This window comes from Carcharodon carcharias, chromosome 19 (genome assembly GCF_017639515.1).
Source record: "Carcharodon carcharias isolate sCarCar2 chromosome 19, sCarCar2.pri, whole genome shotgun sequence".
Taxonomy (NCBI): Eukaryota; Metazoa; Chordata; class Chondrichthyes; order Lamniformes; family Lamnidae; genus Carcharodon; species Carcharodon carcharias.
The window spans coordinates 52,840,405-52,859,905 of NC_054485.1; the positions used below are offsets into that span (position 1 = coordinate 52,840,405).

At 40.6% G+C, this 19,501-nt stretch overlaps 1 protein-coding gene across 2 annotated transcripts in view; it reads left to right on the forward strand.

Moving 5' to 3' along the window:
* The first annotated feature begins 487 nt into the window (after positions 1 to 487).
* The window catches only part of oscp1b (organic solute carrier partner 1b), a 70,614-nt gene continuing 51,600 nt past the window's right edge, over positions 488 to 19,501 (forward strand). For both annotated transcript variants that reach the window (XR_005946041.1, XM_041213074.1), the window contains exon 1: positions 488 to 680. Coding sequence is in view for 1 of the 2 variants with exons in the window: in XM_041213074.1 (XP_041069008.1) it covers positions 569 to 680 (112 nt within the window). In the remaining variant the exon portion in view is untranslated. The remainder of the gene's footprint in view (positions 681 to 19,501) is intronic.

Below are 19,501 nucleotides of genomic sequence, written 5' to 3' on the forward strand. Positions count from 1 at the left end.
TGGGTGGCCATGCAGCAGCAAAGCTTTCTTTTATTCATTCACGGGATGTGGGTGTCGCTGGCTAGGCCAGCATTTATTGCCCATCCCTAATTGCCCTTGAGAAGGTGGTGGTGAGCTGCCTCCTTGAATCACTGCAGTCCATGTGGTGTAGGTACACCCACAGTGCTGTTAGGGAGGGAGTTCCAGGATTTTGACCCAGCAACAGTGAAGGAACTGCGATATATTTCCAAGTCAGGGTGGTGAGTGACTTGGAGGGGAACTTCCAGGTGGTGGTGTTCCCATCTATCTGCTGCCCTTGTCCTTTTAGATGGTAGTGGTGGTGGGTTTGGAAGGTGCTGTCGAACGAGCCTTGGAGAGATTTATGGTTGGCTGAATACAAATCGGTGAAACCGCCCACCCCTTTAATTAATCCCTTTAATCGCACTTGGCAGTGAGAATGATGCTGATTGGTGTAAAAGGGGTTGCGTCACTAACCTGGCAACCGGAGCGTCAAGGCAACGGGCGGATCAGGGCTCGGGACAGACAGACAGACACAGAGAACGAAAGACGCCCAGAGACCGGGGCCGGAATGTCGTTGCGGACGCTGCCGCTCCTCTTTATAAACCTGGGCGGGGAGATGCTCTACATCCTGGATCAGCGACTCCGGGCCCAGAACATCCCGAGCGATAAGGCCAAGAAAGGTACTGAGAGAGGGGACAGGGGAAGCTGGGGGCCTGAGGCATTGAGTGCACTCAAATGGAGCGAGTCCAACCCTCTCCCCTCCCCTTTCCCCTCGCTCCACCCCCTCCCCCCCTCCCCCGTACTCCCCTTGCTCCTCAGTTATACCTTCCTCAATTATCTCCATATCCCTTTCTTCCCTTAGTGTCAAAAAATCTGTCAGTCCCTGGCTTATATGTAATCGATGACTGAGCATCTGCAGTGCTTTGTGGTGGAGAATTCCAAAGGTTAAAAACAAAAAAACTGCGGTTTTTCCAGGTAATTCCAAAGGATCACAACTTTTTGAATGAAGAATTGTTTCCTCATCTCAGTCCTAAATGGCCAACTCCTTATTCCTATACTGTGACTCCTTAGTTCTATACTCTCCCAGCCAGGGAAGCATCCTCCAACCATCTGCTCTGTCAAATGCCTTAATGATTTTATGTTTCAATGAGATCACGTCTTATCCTTTTGAACTCGAGGAAAATAGACCTGGTCTACTCAGCCACAAAATCAAAAATACCTGGAAAAACTCAGCAGGTATGGCAGCATCTGCAGAGAGGAACACAGTTAACATTTCAAGTCCGTATGACTCTTCATCGGCACTAAGAAATATAGAAATGAGGTGGAATTTAAGCTGGTTGAAGGGGGTGGGACAGGTAGAGCTGGATTGGGCCATTGATAGATGGAGGCAAAGAAGAGATTACCAAAGATGTCATAGACAAAAGGACAAAGGGGTGTTGACGGTGGTGATATTAGCTGAGGAATGTGCTAATGGTGACATTAAGGGTAGAAAGCAGGACGAGCAAGTGACAGATAGCCCTAGTGGGGGTGGGCGGAAGGGATGGAAATAAGCTAAAAGGTAGAGATAAAACAATGGATGGAAATACATTTAAAAATAATGGAAATAGGTGGGAAAATAAAAATATATATTAAAAAAATATTAAAAATTATAAATTATTGGGAAAAAGGGGATCGGAAAGGGGGCGGGGATGGAGGAGAGAGTTCATGATCTAAAGTTGTTGAACTCAATATTAAATCTGGAAGGCTGTAAAGTGCCTAGTTGGAAGATGAGGTGCTATTCCTCCAGTTTGCATTGAGCTTCACTGGAACATTGCAGCAGGCCAAGGATGGACATGTGGGTATGAGAGCAGGGTGGTGTGTTGAAATGGCAAGTGACAGGGAGGTCTGGGTCATGTGGACAGACTGAAGGTGTTCTGCAAAGCGGTCACCCAGTCTGCGTTTGTTCTCTCCAATGTAGAGGAGACCGCATTGGGAGCAGCGAATGCAGTAGACTAAATTGAGGGAAATACAAGTGAAATGCTACTTCACTTGAAAGGAGTGTTTGGGCCTTTGGACGGTGAGAAGGGGGTAAGTAACGGGGCAGGTGTTGCACTTTCTGCAGTTGTATGGGAAGGTGCTGTAGGAGGGGGTTGAGGTGTAAGAAGTGATGGAGGAGTGGACCAGGGTGTCCCAGAGGGAACGATCCCTACTCAATGTCTGGTTGGCAATCCCCACATCCCAGCTATTCACAAAAGTGAACTTTTGTTGCACTTCTTCTAAGGTAAGTCTATCCTTCTTTAGATAAGGAGACCAAACCTGTACCCAGTACTCCAGGTGTGTTTCACCAAGGCGCTATACAGTTATAAGACTTTTCTTTTGTTATATTCTATTCCCTTTGTAGTAAGAGCTAACATGACATTTGCTTTCCTAATTGTTTGCTGTACCTGCATGTTAGCTTTCTGTATACATGGACACCCAGATCACTCTGAAACCAAACGTTATCCAGTCTCTCACCATTTAAAAAAAATCCAGCTTTTTTTATTTATCTTACCAAAATTGATAACTTTACATTTCTCCACATTACATTCCATCTGTCACATTCTTGTCCACTCACTTAACTGCCGATTATTGTGCCATCAGAATAGTTCAATGTGGCAAAGTTGTGAAATGGGCCAGCTGATTTCATGTCTAAAGCAGACCCTGAAACTGTTGGGCAGTTGTATTTATTTAGTTGGAATGTCCTCTGTCGGTTTTCTCCTCTTGCCCTTCTAAGCTTTTAACTTGTGGGAATAATTGTGCTAGTCATCAAGTCATCACATGTGGTTCATGAGGACATCACAGCTCTGTTTGCTTTCTGATCCGACTGGAAGTGTTATGGGTGTGAGGATGTTAAGGACAGGATGAGGCTGAGATGTGCCCTCCACTGTCTCCTGGTCAAATACCTGGCCACATCATGAAAGCTACTTAAGTGGGGCACAAATGAGCCACTGACTTGAGCGTATGAACTCCTGTCTTCAGGACAACAGGAGTAAACTACAGAAACAAGAGATAAATAAAAGCTTGACCCGGTACACTCTAAACCTCTCCACTTCTCCACCTTTCTCATTTCCATGTATCTGCTCCTTTAAGATGTTCGCTGCAGCTTCTCTTTGACCAAGCACCTGTTTTTTAACATCATCTTATGTGGCTCAGTGTCAAATTTATCAGCTGATGCATATAAGAATCCCCTGGGCTTCTTTACAATATCAAAGATGTTTTATAAATGCAAGTTATTCTTCTTCTTTACAGGGAATTAAATGGGATGAACAGCACAGGAATAGGCCATTTGGTCCAAATTGTTTGTGCTGGTGTTTATACTTACAAACATAGGTGCAAACATATGAATTACAAGTAGAAGTAGGTCATTCGGTCCCTTGAGTTTGCTCCGTCATTCAATATGATCCTGGCTGATCTGATTGTGACATCAACTACACATTTCTGCCTGCCCAGATAACTTTTGACTGCCTTGATAGTCAAGAATCTATCTATCCCTGCCTTAAAACTATTCATTGGCCCTTGCTCCACTGCTTTCTGGGGAAGAGAGTTCTAAAGACTCACGACACTGAAAGAAAAGACTTCTCCTCATCTATGTCTTAAATGAGAGGCCCTTTATTTTAAACTGGATCCCTTAGTTCTAGACTCTCCCACAAGGAGAAACATCCTTTCAGCATCCACCCTGTCAAGTTTCCTCAGGATCTCATATGTTCCAATAAGGTCACTCCTCATTCTTTTAAGTTCCATTGGATACAGGCCCAGCCTTTCCAACCCCTCCTCTTAAGATAACCTTCCCCCCCCACCATCCCAGGTATCAATCAAGTAAACCTTCCCTGAGCTGCTTCTAAGGCATTTATATCCTTTAAGTAAGGAGACTAAAACTGTACACAGATGTGGTGTCTCCAATACTCTGTACAATTGTAGCAAACCTTCCCTACTTATATATTCCATTCACCTTGCAAGAAACAAGAACAATCCATTTGCCTTCCTAATCACTTGCTGTACCTCCAAACTAACTTTTTGTCTTTCATGTATCAGGACATCCAGATCCCTCTGTAGCTCAGAGCTCTGCAATCTTTCTCCATTTAAATAATATGCTATTTTTCTATTTTTCCTGCCAAAATGTACAAGTTCACATTTTCCCACACTATACTCCATTTGCCAGTTTATCGCCCACTCACCTAACCTATCTATATCCCTTTGTAGACTCCTTATGTTCTCTTTACAACTACATATTTTTGTGTCATCAGCAGAAAGCATTTGATAAAGTATCACATCAAAGGTTATCATGGAAAATAAAACTCATGGTAAAAGGAATAACGTATTGGCATGGATAGAAGATTGGCTGGCTAACAGGAAGCAGAGTAGGTATAAATTGGTCTTTTTCAGGTTGGCAAGATGTAATGAGTAACGTGCACAGGGATCAATGCTGGGACCTCAACTGTTTACAATTTATATAAATGACTTTGATGATGGGATGGTTGACAAATTTGCTGATGACACAAAGATAGGTAGGAAAGTAGCTGTGAAGAGGACATAAGGAGGCAACAAAAAGATGTAGATAGCTTAAGTGAGCGGGGAAAGATCTGACAAGGTTAAGTGAGTGGGCAAAGATCTGATAAATGGAGTATAATGTGGGAAATGTGAAATTGTCCATTTTGGCAGGAAGAATAAAAGGGAAGCATATTATCTAAATGGTGAGAGATTGCAGAGCTCTGAGATGCAGAGGGATCTGGGTGTCTTAGTGCATGAATCACAAAAGGCTAGTATGCAGGTACAGCAAGTAATTAGGAAAGCTAATGGAATGTTATCATTTATTGCAAGGGGAATTGAATAAAAAAATAGGGAGGTTATGCTTCAGTTATACAGAGCACTAGTGAGACCACATCTGGAGTACTGTGTACAGTCTTGGTCCCCTTATTTAAGGAAGGGTGTAAATGCGTTGAAAGCAGTTCAGAGAAGGTTTACCAGACTAATACCTGGAATGGGCGGCTTGTCTTATGAGGAAAGGTTGGACAGGCTAGGCTTGTATCTGCTGGAGTTTAGAAGTGTAAGAGGTGACTTGATTGAAATATATACGATCCTGAGGAGTCTTGACAGGGTGGATGTGGAGAGGGTGTTTCCTCTTGTGGGAGAATCTAGAACTAGGGGTGGATGTTTAAAAATAAGGGGTCACCCATTTAAACTGAGATGAGATGAAATTTTTTCTGAGGGTCGTGAGTCTTTGGAACTCTCTTCCTGAAAAGGTGCAGAGTCTTTGAATATTTTTAAGGCAGAGATGGATAGATTCTTGATTAACAAGAGAGTGATAGGTTATCGGGGGTAGATTTGAGGTTACTATCAGATCAGCCATGATCTTATTAAATGATGGGGCAGGCTCAAGGGGCTGAATGGCCTACTCCTGCTCCAGCTCTTTGTTCATATGTAAATTTAGCAACCATATATTCGGTCTCTTCATCCATCTCATTGATACAAATTGTAAATAGTTGAGACTCCAGCACTGATCCATGTAGTACTCCACTCATCACATCTTGCCAAACCGAAAATGACCCATTTATGCCTACTCTGTCTCCTGTTAGCTAACCAATCTTCTATCCATGCTAATACATTAACCCCATACACCATGAGCTCTTATTTTGTGCAGTAACCTTTGATGTGGCACTTTATCGTATTCCTTCTGGAAATTTAAGTACAGTACATTCACAGATTCCCCTTTATCCACGCTGCTTGTTACTTCCTCAAAGAACTCCAATAAATTAGTCAAACATGATTCCCTTTCAAGCAGAGTCAACATAGTTTTGTGATTGCATTGAGATTTTTTAACATTTCCAGCATTTCCCTGTGGCAGAGGTTAAGCTAACAGGCCTATAGTTTTTTGCTTTCTGACTCCCTCGTTTCTTGAATAGAGCAGTTGCATTCACTATTTTCCAACTTGATGGAACCTTTCCAGGATGTAGCGAATTTTGGAAAATAAAAACTGATAAATACTATCTCAGCAGCCACTTCTTTTAAGATTCAAGGGTGAAGTCAAGCAGGACCTGGGGACTTGTCAGCTTTTAGTTCTAATAATCTTCTCAGTTTGTTGCCTTGATGATGGTAATTGTTTTAAGTTCCTCCCTCCCTTTCACCTCCTGATTTGCAATTATTTCTGGGATGTTATTTATATCCTCTACAGTGAAGGCAGATGTAAAATACTGTTCAATTTATCAGGCATTTCCTTATTTTCCATTGTCAATTCCCCAGACTCACTTTGGAGGACCAACGTTCACTTTACTTACTCTTTTTCTTTTTAAATACCTGCAGAAACTCTTAATTAATCTGTTTTTATATTTCTAGCTAGCTCTCGTACTCTACTTTCTCCTTGCGTATCAATCTCTTTATAGTCTGTCCAAACTCCTGATCTGCCTCTGACCTTTGTAGAATTGTACACTTTTTCTTTCAATTTGATACTATCTTTAACTTCCTTAGTTAGTCACTTCATGCAAGTCTCGTTCCATTCCACCTTCCTCATCTCAACCTTTCTGCATATCTTTCTACTCCTTTTTCTTTAGTTGTCCACCTTCTTGTTGAAAGCATCTAACCTATTGGCTTCAATCACTTTCTCTGATAGTGAATTGTGCTTTTGAACCACTCTCTGAATAAAGAAACATATCCTTGCTTCACTATTGGATTTATTAATAACTATCTTATATTAATGGCCCCTAGTTTTGGATTCTCCCCTGACCCATGATTCTATTTTTAATGGTTTGTTCACCTGTATTCTTCGATCCCTTTGCCCTTCTGCCCCATTCAATTTCTTATTTTCTAACGCGTAGATAATGTTTCTGTTTGTCCTACTAAAGTGCATCACTTCACAGTTTGCCTATTATTCTTGCTATCCATGTTAAATCAGTTGTGCACAGCTAAATCTAACATCAACCATTTGGTGTATTTTATTCCTTAAAGCACATTCACTTGACTCTAACACACTTTTTAAACATTGATTACCCAGAAACTACAAAACTGCTTTTGTTTTTCAAGTAATGGTTTCACTGAATGTAACTATACCACTATCTATGGAGTAAGATAGCGATAGTACAGTTTAATGTTGTGATAGTCTTTAACTCGTCACCTTAAATTGCTCCCAGTATTATACCACCATTACAGCACCTCTAACCAGTGCCACCAACAACTTGCATTTATTTAGTAGCTTTAAGAAATGAACATACCTAAGAAATTTGTACAGCATAAAGAAGTGCAGGGTGTTAGAAAAGGATCTAGGGGACATGGTTGAAGGCAAAGTTGAAGAGAAAGCCTTGGAAGGAAGCTTTGGAAAGTGGCAGCCAATAAAGTGAGAGTTTAGGGCCAAGATAGCTTTAGGCTCAACTACTGATTGTAGAATTGAGCATTGTCTAGAGAAGGTCAGAATTGGAAGATAGGAAGCAATATCAGACATGCAGTTGGAGGAGATTAAGTGGGGTGAAGACAGGGAAGGATTTGTAAACCAGGATGAAGATTTTTGAATTCAATGCAATGAGGATGGAAGTTTGGGGGTGCTGGGTAGTTGGTGATGATTAGAGTATTGGACAATTAGGATGTAGTGTGAGAGAGGATTTGAACACCAGTTCTTCACCATAATATTACACAGCTCAAATGGCTCTCTCTAGACTTTTCTTCTAACCTGAAAGGACAAAATCTTTAATTGTGTTGCTGGTATTTTTCACAGTTCAATTGATGTAAGTACTAATGTGTTATGAAAATGTTTCTTTGTACATAACTTCCTGCGTTAGTAATCTGTGAAATGTAAACCACCAGGCTACTGCATGTTGTAAATAATCATAATTACTTTTAGTAAAAAATCATTGTCACTTTTTTCTTATGCACCTTGTAGCTCTTTCGAGTACAAACCCGTTTCCATCTGTTTCAGATGAAGTTACATTGTTTCATAGTTTGCCATTGTGAGATTTGAACTCTTGATCTTGGGGTTACAAACCCAGTACCATAACCACTTGGCTGTTTAGGCCAAGCATGCACCTTGTAGATGATTGGCCAGAGGCAGACCGACAACGAGGTATTGTACTTTGTTCCATTTAGCTGCATAGTTGCATACTGTGCTGCTCCACCTCACCTCTCCTTCTAAATAGGCACATAGCATTGCATAAAAAGCATCACTCCCTCAGCCCTGGACTTTACCCTTTTTTTTCCCCCAGAGGAAGGGAACAGGGCTGATAGTCATGAGAAAACAAATCCTGTTTTCTGTTCGGCTTTGAAAGTAGAATAGAACTAATGCACTAATCATGCCAGCGAGCTACTGCACAAGGAAGTCCATGGCCATCTGCCTGTCCCTCAACAGTCATGCGATGGGTGTATTTATGCTTTGGTGAGGTCTCACTTGTCCTTGAGAGGCAATGCTGGGATCCACAGTGATTTCATGTCACAACACCACAGCTTTATCTAGAAATGGACTTGTGAAACAAAAGATCAGCTCCACCAATTAGAAGCAAAGCAGGCTTCCTGATGTATGAACATAGTGAAAACCAAAACGTGTTAAGTTATCCCAATGTATAATGTGTATTAGATTCTTTGGAGTTATTGATAAGGAGCAAGGCTTGAATGTGCAGGCCTGTATACTGAAACAATCGTTCTTAAAATAGTGAGAATGGATTATAAAGTGTTGGGACTTCTGATCCATCTAGTCTTGCTAGAGAATTGAAACAAAATATTACTTTTGATTTGAAACCTTTTCAAGCTTCTATACCTGCACCTATGCTTCAAGCCTAAATATACAGAGTGGAGTTTGCAGTTCTGAAATGCTACAGCTGGCTGCTCCTCATATGCTTAGTTACAAAGTATGTTTTGGAAGCTTGGGGTAATTTTGGTGCTTTCAGGTCATGCTCCTCTTTATTCTGTTCCCATATGATCCTGGTAGCCTCCTTCAAGGGGGATAGCAGATTATGGAATGGAAACTTTCATAATGGTTGTCTTTGTTCCAGGGGGACAGGAAGGAATCTTCCTTCCTTCTGCCTCGCCAAAAGTGTATTGTACAAATAATCTAAAACTGACAGGTATGTATAAATAGACAAGTAAATTTTCCCTCCTGCAGGTACGCATTGCAACCTTATGAAAATGTTGATAATTACGGACAGCCTATAAGACTCGGACTTTATGCAAGGAATTAGTAAGCTAATGAAATAGTTAATCTTAATCATGGCTTAATCATATTATAACAAATTCAGTGCTGTTCAAATGTTATGAGTTCACATCAAGATCATTTCATTTTCAGATATCATCATAACATTGCTGGGCCACAGTCCACATCCCTTCAAGAAATTCTGACCAGTTTGCAGAAAGTGGGGATTTGCTACCATGAACCATTGGCTAATATAAATGCTGTCAAAATGTAACTTGTTTCTCCATTAATTCTACTTGCATAACTTAAAATAAGAAATAGGAATAGGCCATATGGTCTCTTCCAGCCTGTTGTGCCATTCAGTAAGATCATGGCTGATTCACAATCTCAACTCCTCTGTCTGATCTCCATGTCCTGTGATTGCCTTAGAGTCCAAAAATCTCTCAACCATAATCTTGTATATACTCAATGAGCAACCACAGACCCCTAAGGTAGAGAATTCCAAAGATGCAAATTCCTCTGAGTGAAAAGAATTTCTCCTCAACTCGACCTGAAATGGCCAACCCCTTGTCCTGGAATTGTGATTCTAGTTCTCAACTTTCAACTCTCCAGCCAGGGGAAAGATCCTTTCAGCATCTGCATTGTTAATCTCTCTCATAATCTCATATGTTTCAATGAAATATACTTCTAAACTCCAGGGATGATATATCCTTTACATGCATATAAGGCAAACAGCGGTGTATTGATTTGACAGAAGATAGGAATTCCTTTTTGATGTGCCTCTATTTGTAAAAGAATAACAGCTGTTACAGTTTTCAGTGTCATCCATGGTTCAATTGTTGGTACACTCATTTCTGAGCCAGAAGAACACAAGAAATAGGAGTAGCAGTAGGCAGGAGTAGACCACATGGAGTAGGCTCATTGGACTGCCATTCAATATGATCATGTCTGATCTTAGGCCTCAACTCTATTTTTTCCCCACTCCCAATATCCCTCAATTCCCTGCAAGACCAAAATCTGTCTATCCCAACCTTTAATGGTAAGTTCTGGGTTCAAGTCAGTCCAGGATGTAAACACAAAGTGTCAAAGTTGATGCTTAGTGAACTGAGGGAACACTGCATTGTCAGGAATGCAATCTTTCAGATGAGATGTTAAAATGAGGTTCTGTCTGCCCTCTTGGTTGGATGTAAAAGCTTCCATAGCATTATTTCAAAGAAGTACAGGGGAGGTGTCCCTGGTGTCCTCACCAATATTTATTCCTCAACCAAAATCATTTAAAAGAAAACAGATTATCTGGTCTCACATTGCCATTTGTGGGAGCTTGCTGTGTGCAAATTGGCCATTGGGATTCCTATATTACAACAGTGAGTACACGTCAAAAGTACTTAATTGGCTGTAAAGTGCCTTGAGATGTCTGGTGGTTGTGAAATGTAATATTTATTTCTTAACTAGGAGCAAACTCCTTTTGGAAAGGAAGAACAATGGCATTTTCGCACTCTGTTAAAAGTATGTTATTCAAAATACGATTACAATCTTGTCACAATGGAGTTTCCTGCATTAGTGAAGTTGGTGCGCATAACTCCTTGTCTGTATTTGTGTTGAGTTAGTTGATCTTAGCCAAGATGTTTTGAGTGCTTTAGTTGACCTTAATATAATTGATATTGGAGGGGAACTATCAGGTTGAGTGCCTGACCCTGACTGCTCTATAGACCATGTGGAAGTGCATCCGTGTGTTGTCAGGAAAATATAATAATTTTCATTGTTATTGAAATTTATTATAAGGTCAGTATAGTGTGTGTCTGTGTGTGCGGAGTAGTTTAATTGAATTAAAGACAGCTGGTCTGAAGGCTTTGGTGTGTCAGAAGAGAAGCTAGGTTTGAAATGTTAAATAGATAAACATGGCTGAAGTTTTAGAATGTGAGGTGTAAAGGGAAAATTTGCATTTTTAGATAAACCAGAGTAATATGAATTTCAAAAGAGGTGGTGAAATGTTACACTTAGCTAGAAGAAGCCAAACAGTGTGTTTATTTTTCCCACAGCTTACTGATAAAGATGGGTACCATGAAAGAATTTTGTTATTAGAATAGTAGAGTTGAAAAGACATATTGGGACAATAGGATTTAGATTAAAAAGGGAGAAACCTATATAAAGGAGATGATTTTATGTGTAAGAGGAAAGCATTCAAAGATCCAACTAGTGTGAAAATCCTCTAAGCCTTAAGTTGCTGTCTATGCGAACTGAAGTGAAGAAAACTCGCTTTGAATTCGACTGTTCAAGGCATTGTGTTACTTTACCTGGGTCTTTTAAAATATCTGCGTTTTACTGCTGCCTTAACGGAGGTGTAACTAGGAGTTAGATTAATTAGGGGAACTAGGAGTTATCATAGTAGTAATTTGTAAACATATGTATGTGTTTAAAATATTTTTTTATTAATAAAGGTTTAATTTAGTTTTGTAAGAAACCTATAAGACTCAGTGATCCTATTACTGCTGAATTCAAGGCATGCATCTCTAAATAAACACAGATTTTAAAACAGTTGTGGCAGTTATTTCAAGTTTCCCTCTGGGATTTGAGCAGCTCCGCATTTACCATCCGCTGTGCCAGAACAAAATTGGGGGCTCTTTGCGAGATATATTTGAAATTCCTGGATTGGTTTGGAGTTGGTGAATCTTAAGGTTATGAGTACAAGAAGCACTTTGAATTCAGGAGTACATGTGAGGTTTTTTTAAGTAGTGAGACTGCAATATGGCTTTGGCAGTTGCTGAGACTTGCCTGGGAGTTGAAGTTATAACTTCAGTTGGCTTATAAAAGGCAGATAAAGCTAAATTAATGGAATTGACAGATAAATTACAATATGGATAAAAACAAAAAACTGCGGATGCTGGAAATCCAAAACCAAAACAAAATTAGCTGGAAAAACTCAGCAGGTCTGGCCAGGTCTGGCAGCATTGGCGGAGAAGAAAAGAGTTACAATGTAGGTTACCTGTAAGTATAAGGAAATCAGACATAATTGAAAGTATAGTGCAGCATTTGAAATTGGAAAGAATACCTGAGAGACTGAGTTCTTCAAGGGGTGGTTCATTGGAATGGGCTCAAATTCAGTTACAAATGAAAAAAACTTGAGCTAGAGGCAGCAGAAAAAGAAAAGGAAAGAGAAAGGGTATTTCAAAGGGACCAGGCAGAAAGGGAGGAAAGAGAAAAAGAGAGAGAGAGACATAGAATTCCAGCTTAAAATGTTGGCAGTTAAGAAAGAGACACCAAGAGGTGAGGAGGGACTTATTTCCAGAATAGAACCCAGCAGGGAGATGTTTAAACTTGTACAAAGTTCTTCCAATGTTTGAGGAAAGAGATGTTGAAGCATACTTTATTTAATTTGAGAAAATAGCTAAATAGATGAAATGGCTGCAAGAAACCTGGACATTGTTGTTACAATCCAAGCTGGTGGGTAGAACACATGAGATTTATGCTTCATTGTCAGAAGAAATGTCGGTGAACCATGATGTGGTAAAAAATGCTATTTTGAGTGCATACGAGTTGGTTCCTGAAGAATGCAGGCAGAAATTTTGGAATATGAGAAAACAGCCTGGGCAAACTTATATTGAGTTTGAAAGAGTAAAACGAAGTAATTTTGACTGGTGGATACGAGCATTAAAGATAGAGATGACATATACAACTCTTAGAGAAGTAATTCTTTTGGAAGAATTTAAAGATTCAATTCCTTTGGGAGTGAGAACTCACGTGGAGGAACAGAGGGTTGAAACAGTAAGACAAGCAGCAGAGATAGCTGATGACTATGAGTTAGTTCATAGAACTAAACCTTTTTTCCATCACCCTTTTAAATCAGAGAAGGATAGAAAGTGGGAAAGTGAAAGGAAGGTGGAAAGGGAAGGAGTAGTTGGAAATTTACAGGAAGTTTTTTTTCAGAATAAGAAGGAAGGTGCTGAGGGTTGAAGTGACATTCAAAGATTGAGGTGTTTTCATTGTAATAAAGTTGGACACACAATGTCTGTGTTGAAAATTACAGGGGAAATCTGTTGAGATTATTGGGGTGCAGAAAAGATTTGGAAGTAAAATTACTGTGGTTTCTGAGGTTCAGGCACAGGAAAAAAACTGACTTGTGTACTGGTAAAACAGGAAGAATCAGTGATAGGTAAAGAAGTGGGAGTGTGTTCACAATATACCCAAGAGAATTCTGAGGAGCAGGTGGTTGAAATATTTAAATATTTTGTATGTGAAGAGGAAGTCTTTCCATGTGTACAGGGTAGAGTAGGTAAAGATCTTAACATTTTAAGAGACACGGGCTAGTCAATTCTTTGATATTTTGGAATAGTGACATTTGTTGTTTAGAGGGAGTATTGCAGAACCGGGTGAAAGTAAGTGGGGTTCATGGAGATGCTAAACTTATTCCATTGTGGAAGGTAAATTTAAGAAGTAAGTGGAAAACAGGCAAAGTGGTTGTTGGAGTAGTGGAAAATTGCCCATTGCAGGGGTTCAGTTTATTCTGGGTAATGATATAGCTGGGTCACAGATGTGGGTGATGCCTATGGTAGTTGAGCAGCCTGTAGAGGTGTTTTCAACGGAAGTGTTGCAGGGAGAGCATCCTGGCTTGTTTCCAGATTGTGTGATAACAGGACTGCAGGCTCACAGGTTGAAACAAGAAGAACGGGAAGTTTAAAGGCAGGGAGAAGTGTGGAAGTCCAATTAGCTGAGAGGTTTAACTCCACTAACTGCCTTGAGTGACAGAAAAAGGATTCGTAAATAAAGCAGTTATATCGACAGCTTTCTCAGAAACAGAGACAGAATGTATTCCAGAATCTTATTACCTTAAGGGTAATGTTTTAATGAGAAAATGGAGGCCTCATCATGCTTCAGCAAATGGAAGTTGGGGGGAGATGCATCAGATTGTACTAACATTTGGATATAGAAATGAGATTCTGAGAATAACTCATGAAGCTCCAATGGGGGGACATTTAGGAATTAGAAAGATATAGGCAAAAGTACAAAAACATTTTTTTTGGCCTGGATTGCATAGGGATGTAGCCACATGCATGTCAGGTGATGGGGAAACCACAAGTAGTGATTAAGCCGGCACCTATAATTCCAATTCCAGCATTTGAAGAACCTTTTACTAGGGTCATGATTAATTGTATAGGACCCCTCCCTAAGACCAAAAATGGAAATCAGTACTTACTGACAATAATGGATGTATCTACAAGGTTTCCTAAAGCGATACCTTTGAGAAGTATTACAACAAAGAAAATTGTGGAAGAGTTAACTAAATTTTTTATAAGATATGGTTTACCAAAAGAAATACAATCAGATCAGGGTTCAAATTTCATGTCATAGCTGTTTAAGGAAGTAATGAACAGATTGGGGATAAAACAATTTAAGTCAACAGCTAATTATCACACCCTTGAGTCACAATGGGCTTTGGAAAGAAGGCATCAAACTCTCAAAACTATGATGAGGGTGTATAGGATTGTGATAGAGGAATTCCATTCTTGTTGTTTAGTATTAGGGTGCTCCTAATGCGTCGACTGTTTCAGTCCTTTTGAACTAGTTTATGGTCATGAGGTAAGGGGATCATGAGAAATTGGTGGGTCAAAATTCAGAAAATACTCCCCTGGATTATGTATCAAACTTCAGAGAGAGATTGGACAGAACATGTGAGTTGGCTAGGGAACATTTAAAGATATCACAGCAAGTGATGAAAGTGGGCCAGACAGGAAAGCTACAGCTCGCAGTTTTGTTGCTGGGGAGAAAGTGCTAGTTCTGTTACCAGTACTGGGTGACTCGTTAAAGGCAAGGTTTAGTGGGCCTTATAGGATTGAAAAAAAACTGAGCGAAGTAAATTATTTAATAAATATTCCAGAGAGAAGAAAGAAGCAGAGGGAGTGTTGTGTAAATATGCTTTAAAAGTACTTTGAAAGGGAAGAGGACCAAAAGAAGGTATTAGTGGTGGTAGATAATGAGAAAGAGGTAAAAATGTAGGATTCTGAAATTGATTTTCCTCTGATCAAATTGGATAATGAGGGATACATGAAAATTTAAATGTAATATTGAGTTACCTTCCAGATAAGCGTCAAAGTGATTTGGGGACGTTATTGCAGCCACACAAAGCTATTTGTGGGAATAAGCTGGGGAGGACAAATTTAGCTACACATGATGTATGTGTAGGAGTTTCATCTTCAATAAGGCAATATCCTTATAGATTAAATCGGCAAAGTTATCACAAGTACAGAAAGAAATTGAATTCATGCTTCAAAACGATATCATTGAGTCTAGTTGCAGTAACTGGAGTTTGGCTATTGTGATGGTACCGAAATCTGATGGATGACAAAGACTGTGTAGGCTATTGAAAGATGAATGCAGTGACAAAAGTAGATTCATATCCTATACCACGGTTGGAAGATTGCATTGAAAAAGTGGGACAATCAAAATTTATCACAAAGATTGACTTGCTAAGAGGATATTGGCAAGTACGTTATTGGAGAGAGCAAAGGAGGTATCGGCTTTCATCAGCCAGATGAACTATATCAGTTTAAAGTCATGCCATTTGGTACGAAAAATGCACCTGCAACATTTCAAAGATTGACAAACAAAATAAGGTCTGAGCAATTTGTGCTGTTTATATTGATGACTTGATAGTTTTCAGTCGGACATGGGAGGAGCATTTACAGCATCTGGAAGAATTGTTTTGTCGATCACAAGAAGCTAATTTGTTGATTAGCTTGGCCAAAGGTGAATTAGCAAAAGTGAAAGTTAACTATCTAGGCCATGCTATTGGACATGGTAAGGTGGCTCGAGAGATGTGGAAGTCAAGGCTATCATGGATTTCCTTGTGCCTACAGCAAAAGAGAAGTTTTGAGATTTCTGGGCATGAGTGGGTTTTACCAGAAATTTGTACCAAATTTTAACAATGTAGTTGCTCCATTGACTGAACTATTAGAAAAGAACAAGAAGTTTCAATGGACACAGGAGTGTCAGAAGGCATTTGACAGTTTGAAGACTGTATTAACTTGCCCAATTATGCCGAGCAATTTAAGTTGGTGATGATGAAAATGGAATTGAAAAACCGGTAGGGTGTTTTTCACGAAAGTTGAATGTACAGCAGAAGGTATTCAACAATCAAAAAGGAAACTTTGGGTCTGGTGTTAGCATTGAAACTGTCAGAGATTAATCACACCGAGGCATCATTAATACATAGAAACCCCATTCATTACTTGTGCACAAGGGAGAACAATACAACGAGAGCTATTGTGCTGTCTCCAAGCAGAATACACAAACACTTGCTTAAAAGCATTTTACAACCAATCAGTAAATTTTGCACATCTCAATCCACTTATTTGCATACGTTAACTGACCAATCCATGTTTTAGTTAATTTCCATTCCTACACAACAGATGCAGTACCTACACACTTGGTTATCACAACTTTGATTACATTCGGCCCGAGAGAGAGAAACATGGGATGTCTCAAGGCTCATCCTACAGTAGTCAGACAAGATGGTATTGTTCTTCAAGGTTGCAGTATTTTTCTCTTAGGCCTAAGCATTTAATTCAATTTCTCCATTAACCCTTTCAGTACTAAGTAGGTTCCCTATTGGTCTAGGCCACCACACTTCCCATGCCTTTTGTCCTAAAAGGACAATCCACCACCCTTAGCCAAGTTCTATGTATCCTAGTCGCCGAGCTTCTTCCTCAGTGGAATCCTGATTACAGAGGATAGGGAGGGAATAGATATCTGGCTTGAATCGGCAAGGTAGGCACAGGAACCCAATGGCAACTCACCCACCCGAGTACTACCCTTGGTATAATTTCTCCTGATGCATAGCCAGGCCTCCCCCTTAACAGCCACGACGGTGGGCTCCTGTCTCCAAGTGGGTGTTTGCTGAATGAGGGCCCCTGTATTACCTAGGGACCATGTGGAATCTGAGCGGAAAGCCAGAAAATGCACCTCTGAGGAGGAGGGGTTAACAGAAAAATGAGTACAAATCCATCATTTAGTCCGATTAACTTGCGAGGCTACGGCCTGCACATGTTGAACTGCAGAATTGGTATTCCATGCCCCCACAAGGACCACGCAGGACAGGATCCAAATCAGAGTTAGCACTCAGACGGTTCAGTTAAAGTTCTTGCACAAGCACTTCTGTCCGAGGTCAGTGTCCACTTGATGTGTGGATCCACAAGGGTCGTCCTTCAACCTTTATGGCCGTATGGGTGGTGAGCAGGACATGGAAAGGTCCTTCCCATTCGAGGTTCCAAACAGTTCTTTTCTCCTGAAGGTCTTTACCAAGACTAGGTCCCCAGGCTGGTATTGATGGCAATCTTCAATGGTGGGCTTTTTCTGAGCTTCTAATACCTGTATATGCAAGCTCTTGAGAGAATTAGTAAGCGCTATACAGTATGTACTCATTCCCTCATCCATAGCGTGGATGGCCATTTCCCTAGCAGACAAAGGTGGGGCTGCTGGGAGGCGCATAGGATGTCCCATTACAACTTCATAAGGAGAGACTGAGATGGTACAGTTAGAGTGAGAGCGCATAGTCATGAGTGCCAAGGGTAGAGCTTCAGGCCATTTGAAACCAGTTTCTTCACATAATATAGCTAGTTTGTTTTTCAGAATACCATTTTGTCTTTCCACCGCCCCAGTAGACTGGGGGTGGTATGGGCAGGAAAGGTGATGGTTGCATTGTAAGGCCTTCAAAGTTCCTTTATCACTTTAGGGGTAAAATGAGGCCCATTACCACTCGATAAAAACTCTGGTATCCCAAATCTGGGTATGTATTCACGCAACAACAATTTTACAACAACAACAGCATCATTTCGTTGGGTGGGATATGCCTCCACCCATCACGAGAACAAACATACGATAACTAAAACATAATTATATCCCAAACATTTAGGCATTTGTCTAAAGTCCATTTGTAGGTGTACAAACAGGCCCCATGGCTGGGGTCCCATACCAGCAGTTACTGTGAGCATCTTGCCTGGTTTATGTCATTGACATAGGTATGACAGGTATTACTAATACAATGCCTATTAGCATATTACTATTCACTACACATTCAACATTCATTCTATATATATGTGTGTGTATATATATATATATATACATATATGTGTTAAACCTCTGAGCTGGCAACCAGTGAAGTCATGATTCTTGTCCATAGGTGCTGCATACATAATTTCTGCTTGTTTCGTCTGAAATATTTTTTCCCTATTTCAATTAATTTAATGATAGTCCCCGTATGACTTTCGAGCACGGTAACCAAACTTTGGATTAACCAATGATGTCCCTAAATTGAATATTGTAGCAGCATCATTTACCAGGCTGCGCTTAACGCGGTTCCCTCCCAAGCCTGATCGCATCTCGCCATTGAACTGAACTGCTTCAGTCATCAATTGGCGCGTCAGAGCCGTATAGAGTGCTTGGGTATGGGTTGAGCACCACTGGGGCAGGACGATTCTGGATACATTTAAGACTACGGGTACCAGCTCATGGTGTACGTTATCATACAAAACATCTGATTAACCAGTACCAAACCATTTGCCTGTCCTGGATGCATAGTCAGACAAGATGGGTCAGTCGGTGTGGTTTGAGGATCTTCAATTATCTGTACTCGGACTGTGAAAGTAGAGCTGGGAGGTGGCTGGGTAGCGGTGGACCTCCCATGCCCGATCTGAAGCAAACCTTACTACAATTTGAAAGCACTTGTTCTCCTACTGTTACATTTATCATTCCCCATTGCATGTCACATTCAGCACTGTCTGTGCTGTACCAAAGTTCCTCCTGTGGTGCGGGATGAGCAGTGATGATCCCCGACCTTGTTGCCAGTACTGATACACCCTCAACCAGGATCTGTGTAGATCTGTGGAGACATTAACATCGACTCTCATTCTCAAATCTACAAGTGCGCGTGTATCACCTGTCATAATTACCTCGTATGGTCCATGCCTGTTCGCTTCAAGCTCACCCTGACCATCACCTTATTCCCCACTTTGGGGGGTCCATTGCTGCTCTTTGGATTTGCCTGTTTCTTAATCCTTAATCATCTGTCAGTCTCTAACTTCTTCTCTCAACTCATGTAATCGCCTACTTAGTTCCCTTACATTGTCCTGTATTTTTCCTTTCATACTATAATGCCTTCAGGTAATTGCATGGCCCTTCCTGTTATCATTTCAATGTGGTGAACCTGGTAGTCCTATTTGGTGTAGCCCTAAGGCGCATCAGAATGCTGGGCAATACTGTGGCCCAGTTGTTGCCTGTCTCCTGAATTGCTTAGGCTATAGATGTTTTTAAAGTTCAGTTCATCCTTTCCACCATCCCTGGACTCTGGGGGTGGTAAGGAATATGGAATTTCTGTTTAATCTCCATAAG